Consider the following 10,206-nt stretch of genomic DNA (forward strand, 5'->3'; position numbering starts at 1 on the left):
ACACTGGCTCCCGGTAGCGGAAAGGATTCAGTTCAAGACCCTGTGCCACTTTCATAGATCCATATTTGATAAGGGACCTGAAATGCTGAAAACACTGGCACAGGTTTACATTCCAGCCAGGCCACTTAGATCCTCCTCAGCTAATCTGGCCATAATTCGAACAACGAGGAAAGCCAGATGGGGAGGAAGATCGCTAGCATACCAAGGTGCTTTGCTTTGGAATAATCTCCCTCTCAAGATGAGAGCAAACCCTCAAGAGATGTCGTTTAGGAAGGAACTGAAGACTTGGCAATTTAAAATTTAAATCTCTTGTATAAACATAAACAGTATGTCACCGCTATGGCAGTATAAGCGCTACGAGGCCGTTTGGCAGTTAGGCGCTATATAAACCATTATAACATAACATTACCTACTGTAGAAACCATTCCCTGAAATATAAATTGTTTGCTCTTCAGAGGGAAGAGCTTAATGGAGAGCCACTTATGTTTCGCTACTTGATACCAGATTTCTTGGCTGACTGAAAAGGTGGTACTAGAGTGCAGGAGAGATCTTCCTGAGACCCATTGCCAGTGTAAATGACCGATCCTCTTCCAGAGTTGAGGGAACATCACCTGGAAAGTCTGCAAGGAGTTGTTGGACAAGCTGTATCACTAAATAGAGCTTGTCTAGCCTTCAGAGAGAAGAGCGAAATATACCCCGGCAGAAAGACTACCCATAGCATCCCAGCTACTGTGCCAAAGAGGCATTGACATCCCGAGAATTGCAGCTGTAATGCAGGAGCCCTCTTGAGTGATGAAATGGGTCTCTGCCAGCGGTTTCCTACTTAAACCATAACTGGTGCACTGTTGTAACAAATGATGAGGAGGGAGAGATGCTGTAGCTGTGGCCTACTGATGCCCATTGCTGCTCTGCGGTCGAGCAGAGGATTGTCAGACCAAAGAATCACCAGCACCGTACAAAACACTCCAGTTGCTTCTGGGTAAGGGGGGGGTGGGTAGGCAGGCGTTAGCGTTCAGCTATTCCTCCCCATCTACCCCTGCTGTAGCCTGCAGCCGAACCTGCTGACCACTTGAAGACCGCATGGAGCGCCTGTGTGTGAGGTTGGTGGGACGCCTGCTCATGCATTGCTAGCTGAGGGTTTCACATGCTACTGGTATTCTTTTGTTACGTCTGCGCTTTTAAATTAGACTGACGACTCATTTGTCTTTAGCAAATGCTACAGTGAGGATGGATTGTGACTTGTGTGCCAGTGACAGTCTGCTTGTGCTAGTCCAGGAGCCTGAACCTGTGAGATTATTCCATGTCAGATGCCTAGCGTCTGCTGTAGAACACTGTGCTGTCTATTCCTTTGTGTAATGTTTCATTGCCATATAATAAAATACTTCTTTCTTAAAATATAATCACTGGAATGGACAAGCATTGTATGCTATTTGGTAACTGCTGGCCTGAGTCTACACATCCCACCCACATTAACTTCCTGAGAAGTCTTGGACTGTTCAAATTTGTATCGTGAAGGTCGAGTGCTGAAAGGCTGTACTTGGTATTCAGTTAGCCATGGCATAGTAAGTCTGGTCTTGGGACATCAGTGGCTGTAATAGGCCACAATTACAATGGTAGCGACCTAAGTAACCCCTCCTTGTCCTGTCGCCCCTCAAACGTATTCTCAGAGTGGGTAAAACTATTTTATGACCAGAAAAATAAGGTACCACTGGAAAGCTTAACTTATCATTTAATAAGCTGTTGGTTGAATAAGGCTTCTATCAGTAATATTTGAGCTTACATGAGTGGCACAGTCATTAAAAAAAAAAAAAAAAAAAAAAAAAAAACAGTGGAAAGACCAATGTCTAGGCTTTCTTCCCTTCCTCCCACCCCTACAACCCCCCCCTTCTGTACAATTCTTCTAATGCCAGAGCTTCTAAGAGCAGCAGCAACACATGGCTTGTTGAGCATGACTGACTGTTGATACAGAGGAGGGAGGTGGTGGAATGGGAAATATTATCTCTCAATGTAAGTTACTGCAGCTGGTAACGTGAAAACCAATGCAGCCAAGAAAAGCAATGCTTCTGCTGTTTTGAATATCTATTCCCTGTTTATATAGCTTTGATGTCAATATGTGTCTGCATTTTCCTATCCTGGTTTAAACATTGTGCGTATAATGGTAACATTTCATTCCTTCCTGTTTGTAGATGTGTCGCTCCTCTTCCACATTCAACCTGAATGGACCTGCCAAACACATTAGTGTTCAACGCTCTAACTCTCTTGATGGGAGTTCACCAAGTCCTAGACCATCGCTTGTCCTAAGTCAAGGTTCCCCAAGTAGCCCTCCTAGCCCCAACAAATTGTCTCCTAATGATCACTTGCAATCTTGGTCATCAACAATAACTGGAGGAAACAGTGATGGCTCCTACAATAAGACCACTTTGGTCATAAGACAGGAAACCATCCTCTAAGACTTTTACCTGCATGTGAGCTTAGTAAGATTTTATGTTGACTTTTTGAATCATTTTTGTTTCATAGCTTACCTAGAATGGCTAACCCTTTAAGAATAGGTGAACTTTATATTGGAACCAAATAGGTGACTTAGGCATGTTTAAACACTTTGGTTAAGGGTTGTGTTTTTAGTTGTCTTTTAGGTATCCATAAAAACATCCAGTTCTTTCTTTCCAAGATTCCGGACTTAAGTACAATGTTTTTGCAAACTTGTGGGAACCAGTGAAGGCTTTAACACAATTTTTTTCAGAAGACAAATAACCAATGATTTGCCTTAATATGCCTGTAAATGTGTCCTTTGTCTCCTGCTCCTTCCTCTTACATGTTGGGTGTCTGCTAATGCTGGGGAGGAGGGTGCGAGGGGTGGGGGAAATGCGCACAAAAGGTATGTCAGGAGTGTTACATTTCTGTAGCTTAACTTCCTCCATCAGCTGTTCTTGCTCTAGCAGACTCCCTGTATTCTCTGAATCTGTTTTACAGGTCTGAAAACAGTGTTGCTGCCGTAACCATAGACACTTCTATAGTTATGCCTAATTTAAGTCACTCATTTGAGGGAAACTTTGTCCTTTATTACTCAGCCAGTGTGAGCCGACTAGTCTCAACTAAAATGACAATATTGATGGCAAGGTTCAAAATGTTTCAAAACTACAGTGGTGTGTTTCATGCTCATGTGTCTAGTAGTGAGTTGAAGACATTGGTCTGGTTAATGTGAATTTCTTCAACTGAAAGGACCCTCTGCAAATCCTTTTTTCATCTCCAATCAAAATAAAGGGTGTCTACTTGCCATCTCACCGGGGCCAATTAACTATAGTAGAGGACAGATCCCAGTAAGTTTATGGTTTCAGTGTTTCTCCTCCTTACATGTTGGACCATGTTCCTGTAATAATCTGTTAAATATCCTCATTCTGATTGAGCGTTCCAGAAGTAGCAATTATAAAAACATTTCTATGTCACATGCTCTTATCTGGAAAATGTGGTGTCCACGTCATGCCTGGCGAGTTGAGACTTTCAAGTTGGGACTTGAAGCTCGTGCATACTGTAATTGTTGCTTAAAGGAATTATTTGAGTGTTTTCTCACTAGCCAGTAGATCGCCTGGATTTGCAAGTTGTGATACTGGGTTACATGGTGGACGTCTGCTGTGAGTCGCATGTGTTCTCTGCTAGTGAACAATGCATGGCTGACACAATTGTTGGACACCTGGCCTTTTTCATTTATTTACATTTTCAGAGTTTCTTTTATATAAAGATCTTTTTTTCACGGTATTTGATTTGCCAACCAGTTTGAGGGTGGTAAGAATCCTTGACAATCTTGTATTTTCCTCTTGCAACAGATCACCTTTGGGGGGGGGGGGGGGAACTTGTGCCTCTCGGTTGACTTGACATGTTTTGTCGCCCGTTTAGTGATGCCCTACATTGTATGTTACTCAAAGAAATTCCTTTGCTATGATAATGCTTGCAGTGGGTTGAGCTTAGATCATTGGAATTGCCAGCTAATGAAAGGAACACCCAAATAGCCTCAGCCAATGCTTATTATACTGGGCTGCATTCTGTCGCCCCTAAACCAGCATCTCTTTGACTATTGGAACATTGATCAGGTACATTTGATATGCCGCTTTCCTCTCACTTAATACCCACTATTGATTGGGTGCTAACCTTGCAGTCTCTAGCATCTTCCCACATGCTAGAGCAAATCTATGTAGCGCCTCTTTTTCCCTACATGCTTCTCATCGGTCACATTCAAGCGATTTGCTTGTGATCTGTTAATCTAATTTTGTTACCATCTCTCAATGAGAGACCAGAATCTGTAGAGGCAAGACAGCAGAGCCAACACCGTCCTGTAGCTTTAACTGCTGCGCCAGGCATTTGTCTTCCCAAAACTAAAATGGACATCACATGCCCAAATGGAGGTTGTAGGGTCTGATTAATGATTTTTCACCAGTAACATACACTATCTTTTTTAATAAATATTGGTAAACCATCACGTAGTTACAAACTCTGCTGAGAATGGTCTTAAATGTGTAAAATGTTGTTTGTGCTTTTTCATCATCTCGTTCATTGATGCCTTTTTGCTTTCCCGTCAGTTGTTGGTAAATGACTCCAGCCCTCCAGTCCCTTCATATTGCTGCTTTTTTTAGATGCCTTCTAAATAGTGAGTCAGAAAAGTATTTGTGTGCCTTTTGTAGTCACTAAACCTTTTCAAAAGATTTCATATAACGAAGATTGTACTATTAGTAGTTAAGTTGAATATAGTTTTGAGAGCAGATTATTCAACCTGGTAAAGGTGTAAAAATGTTCAAATTTTTAAACTTTTTAACAATTAATATTTTCTGAGATGTAAGACTAGTTGGGGGAAAAATATTTCACACATCTTAAAACCTAAAAGTAAACGTACCTCCTTACAGTACTTGATAATTCTATGTTGCACTGTCTAACGTTTCATGCAATTCCCGAAATGTTTGAATTTCATATTATGCAAATTTGTGTGATATTGACCGTGGCTGGAGGGTTTCTTCAAAGACTGTTGCCCCTGGAGACACATTCTGGTCATACTAGTCCTGATGGTATCTCAATAGTTTTTTTTTTTAATATAAACTTTCACCACTCCAGTCCCATGAGATACTGTATTGCACTAAAAGCGGAATTTTCATTTGGTGAGAATGTGTTTTTCACCTAACCTCTCATTTTGTTGCACTGCCATTGTTGAAATGTACAGACCTCTTAAGGTTGTTAAAAACGATATGCTATATGTGCATCATTCACATAAAACTGTTTTAGATGTACATTTCCGTTCATGCCCACAAGAAAGCCCAATTTTTACAGTATATTCTGAATATCAACTGCCTGATTCATAACCCTTTTTATATACATATTTATTTTTAGTATCAACAGGATATACTGCCAAATAGTGAAATGCATTCGTTGGGTAATTTCATTCACCACACGGTCCTTCAGCCGGAAACCCTTTCTGAAAGGGCAGAAACAAAAGGCCTACACTCTAAACATACGTTTGAGCAAATGTATATGGTGCTCAGAATGTATGTTTGCCCTGGAAACAACTGGATAGTACTGCAGCCTGCTGTATAAATGGGGCTGCCCTCGTATTTTCTGATCTGGGAGAGGATCCTCTTTCAACTCCCATGTGGGCCTGTGTAGAGTTTCTTTTCCTCATGAAAGTAGCTTGAATTTGGATGGGGAGTTTTAACCCCTGGAAATGAGCAGATTAGGGTGTGGAGTACTGACTGGCTCCTGAAGGCTCCATCACCGCTGTGTACGGCTACTGGGGGGTCCACCAGGACCGTCTCAGTATTGCAACACCGGTCTCAAAGTACAGATATTTTAAGATAAGTGACACCATGCAGTGAGACTTAATCCTGGCTCGAAGAAGTTTATTGTACTCCTTTGAGGTGGTAGGACCCTACCCTCTTCCCAAGTGCTCGGTTTAGGAACTGGCTTATTCTCTTCACTGTGCTGGTACCAGGATCTAAAAAGAATCGATTGGTGGATCGTCTATAAAGTTGTGTCTTCCTCTTCGCCACATGGAGGAAGGCTTTTCTTTCTTTGTTTACTTTAAGCTCGAAGAGTTTATAATTTGTTATCCTTGAAAAGATGAGGTTACGTAGTTTCATTTTTAAGTGTTTTAAGTCCATACCTTCAGTAGACCGCAAGCACCGAAGAGACAAGCGAAGTTTCTTTCCATGCAAACATACAGCAACACTGACAAAGAGCCCTGCCCTTTGGCTTTGTCCAGCACACATTTTGAGGCCTGAGAATCTGTACTTATTTGGAGGATGGTATATGTAGAGTACAATCTACACAATCAATGCTTTGGCTACAGATAAAATGCAGATTTTGCATACCCAAAAGAAAATACGGCCTCTACGGCCTTAACGAGCAATGCCCCATGTTACATTTTACAAGCAGTTATCTAAGAAGAAGACACACTTTCTCTAAACACTACTGAATTGGCTGATTTCAGGACAGGAACTGTTGTGGGTCTATTGTCTCATCTTACTCTCTCAGCAATTACAATCTAACTTATCAATCGATTTCTACAGCGATCCACCAGCTGAGTAAAACATACGCTTACCTTTCTACTTCAATGAATATTTAAAAAGAATCCTGTTTGAAAAGGAAGGTTTGTGTAATCCCAGTTGTCCTTCATGGGCATCTTACATTTCCCATTTCTACATTAAACCAGGTGAACAGATGGAAATTGGACTGATCCAGTCCTTACTCTGAATTCCCAACAAAAAGCAGTATCCACGTGACACTGCTATGCATTCCTGGAACAGACCCTCCTTGATTCCTTAAAGGCCTATATCTGCAGTTCTCTATGGATTAAATTGGACATTTATGCCAAATGGTAGTGCTTAAACATAAAGTACACATACAATAATTTGGTTCCATTTAACAAAGACCATGTTGTCTTTAAGAGAATATTTCTCTACTAAATCATTTTTTTAAATGTCAACTTAATCTAGTATGTTTGCTGCAATCCGGCGGATAGACTGAGCTAATTTATTCTTTTAATGTAGATATTTCTTCATTTATGAGACATAGGAAAAGTAGTTTAAATTGCATTCATTTTCTTTTTTTGCTTAAGCTCCGTATGAATGAGTATTATTGGATGTCCCGTTCAGGGCAGCAGCTAACATTATCTGCATTGTGATTTTGGAAGCTCTATGGTCAAACCTGTTGTTGGGCAGTGTGTGGTGTGTTTTTTTTTTTTTTCTTTTTTTTTTTTTAATACGTGGTCCCTCTATCCAGATTCTTTAGGTATTGATGGCCAATTCTCTGCAAGAAGAGCAATTTGCATCCCAAGGATGTGTCCATCAAAAGGAAATTGTTTACCTGTGGTACTTTTGACTGTGACTGATGTTTTTCTTCTACTTATTTTTAGTTGCTCTAGTTAATTCATTGTTTCTTGGAGTATTCTGCAGTCTTGATTGGAACTGTCAAATAACTGAGTGATCTGGATGTGGTGTACATATTTCCTAGAGTTGTCTGATTGGTGCGGTGTGCTGTTGTTCCCACGATCATTACTGGATGTTTGTTTTTCCATGTGGAAGTGCTTTCTGATTCTGTCAAGATTTGCTTCTCTTTGGAATAATGTAGTGTTCTAATCATGCCCCAAAAAAGAATGCAAGTGGCGATTAAGGGTCAGCATCGTTGCAGGCCTGCAATCTAGTCCGCCCCTCGGGTTTTCTCTTGTTCTTTCCTAAGGGGGTGGTGAGGTGTTCTTTATTGTGATAGTCCAGGTTTGCCAGCTTGCACAGCTATTGTGGTAGTATTGTCCTCATTGATATGTTTTAACTTTTTGAACATTTTTGCAGAATGAGATGATTTGCCGATCCCTGAGGACCTGGTTGCTAAACTTTATCTTGAGTATTTCGTTTATATATGCGAGATTCAAATTTACACATGTGGGCAAGGTATTGTAACATAGGCAAAGGGGTAATCCTTGGGTTTCCGAAAGGCACTGATCTCCATAACATCACAAATGCAATTTAAATGCCAGAATCTGATGGTGGCTTTACGAATACCTACAAAAACATTTGGCTTTGCAATCTTTTGAAAATGTTTTTGGCTTTTGAAACAGAACCTCAATTCATCCACTAAAAAAACAATTCATACAATGAAACTTGGAAAGAAAGAATCTGCATGTCACAAAAGGATTTGTCGCACTTGCGTTGCACACTGTGGAGAGAGCACTGGTGGTGTTGGTGGTCACAATCACAATGAATGTGTCATGTTTCCAGAGTCACATATGCAGTCTCTTCCTAATTGGTCAGAGTTTCTCAGCCTGCTTCTGACCCACAAATATAGTTTAACTCTTCAGAGGAACCATATTTTTGTAACTTAGAGCAGACTAAATCTACCTCTTAATTGATGACTGGGATTAATGCGGCTGGTGAAATGTGGATTAACTTAGTATCACATTCTAGGCACTTATAATTGAGTTTCTTTTTTTCCCCCCATCAGGGTGTCCCGTCGCCTTCACTGGTAAGCCTACCATCTTTGTTTGAAAGAAAATACCATACCATAAGCCGATCTACGACACACCTCATCTGAAGCATACCTCATCGGAAGCGGTGTTGTCCCGAGAGATCATTTCCCTTTAAGTGGTAACTGACAATGACTGACCGTAACAGCCATCTGCTTCTAAGACTTGGCACATGCGTAACTAACAGGATGTCTATATCAAGTCACATCTGGCTAATGCTTGAAACTGACACAACTTTCCAAGACTTCCTGAAAAGTGAAGGATTTCCTTTGGCTTTAAATATTTTACTCATTTGTACATTCATTGTAATATAACTGCCAGGTGCCACTGATGGTAAACTCCACGTGTATTGACACACCACTTTTGCGAGAAATTATCAAAATGGAAAAGCAAGAAGTGGAAGCCGCCATCAGGGGCCATCTTGGTTCTGACAAATACCAGCTCGCTAAGCCAAACTTTCTTTCTCGCCATTTGGTATGTAAAGCAGTGTTCATTTTGTGGTTAATTTACCAAAACACTTGTATAGTCTTCTTTTTCTGTTTGTGATTCATTTTAAATGTTTAATGTATATACCTTTGTATTGTATTTCATCTATTCTGTAGGCTCTCCAAGTGCTTAGCTTTCCTGTCCTTTCGCAATGTATTTAAAAAAAAAATCTTCAAGTGAGTCAATTGATGGTGTTCTCATAGGGGCACGTCAGTGGTTAGTCTAATTCAGTGTATTTTTCTGTCCTAAAATTATCTGGTAACTGTCCCCTGGAGGGGTTAACAGGTTAACAGCTGGAACAGAGTGAGTTTTCAAGGTACCCCTTTTAAAATCACTGTCTTGATTATAGTATTTATGACTTTACGTGTTCATTGTGAATAACATGAAAGATTTGCTTCCTTGGGTTTTCTTGAGCAGAGTCTCCCTAATGGGTGAATTTAGACTTTGAAGCTGAGGCAGGTGAAACTGTATTTGAACATTTCTTATTTTATTGCTGGTTGTACACTAAACCATTGCAAACAGATCATGCACTTGGGTTCATCTACATTTTCTGCCTCAGCATACTTTCAGACCCACATGATATAATACCAGTCTGTTGGATGCTTTTTAATTGTGAGGCACTGACAGCAAATATTACTGTACATGTTAATGAAAAAAATATTTTTTAAATGTCCCGAAAAGTAATCTAAGCAATTCAACGGTTTCCATTTTAAAATGCTGTGTATTAATAAAATGTTTAAAAAAAATTGAATTCAGTCTTGAGTGCTTGATATTTGTTCAAAATGGTTCACATTTACTTAGCAGCAGTTTTGATTGTCTGTTTTTTATATGATGCCCTAAATTGTCCTCGCACAAGCACAGACTCCTCCGCTTCTTCCCGCCAGAAGCATGTCTGTTATAGCACAACCTGTACACTGGAGTACTTGCATTTCTGGACTCATTTTGTGTGTATTTCAGGCACACAAGCCAATATAGTACATAGGGCTTTTTAGTGTCCATCTTGGTTTCCTGGAGTCAGGAAGCGCTTCCTACAAGACATACTAATGCACTGACAAATACATAGTCTGCTTCGTGGCATACTCTAGAACTTAATTTCCTCAGTACACAGCATGAGCTAAGCAGCATTGCTTGGTTTATCCACAGTGCCTGGTCTCCAAAAATCTGTGCAAAAACAGAATTAGTTATTTTCCAGGCACTGGATCTTTCATAGATTCACTTGCTTAAAT

The 10,206-nt window shown here is 40.3% G+C and overlaps 1 protein-coding gene across 4 annotated transcripts in view; it reads left to right on the plus strand.

The window, feature by feature from the left end:
- The window catches only part of ECT2 (epithelial cell transforming 2), a 201,735-nt gene extending 192,004 nt beyond the window's left edge, over positions 1 to 9,731 (plus strand). For 2 of the 4 annotated variants that reach the window (XM_069213046.1, XM_069213047.1), the window contains 2 exons: positions 2,187 to 2,465; positions 8,473 to 9,731. In XM_069213046.1, coding sequence (XP_069069147.1) covers positions 2,187 to 2,450 — 264 coding nt within the window. In that variant the 3' untranslated portion in view covers positions 2,451 to 2,465; positions 8,473 to 9,731. The remainder of the gene's footprint in view (positions 1 to 2,186; positions 2,466 to 8,472) is intronic. The other 2 variants (XM_069213048.1, XM_069213049.1) reach the window with 1 other exon arrangement.
- Positions 9,732 to 10,206: the final 475 nt, after the last annotated feature.

This window comes from Pleurodeles waltl, chromosome 11 (genome assembly GCF_031143425.1).
Source record: "Pleurodeles waltl isolate 20211129_DDA chromosome 11, aPleWal1.hap1.20221129, whole genome shotgun sequence".
NCBI lineage: Eukaryota > Metazoa > Chordata > Amphibia > Caudata > Salamandridae > Pleurodeles > Pleurodeles waltl.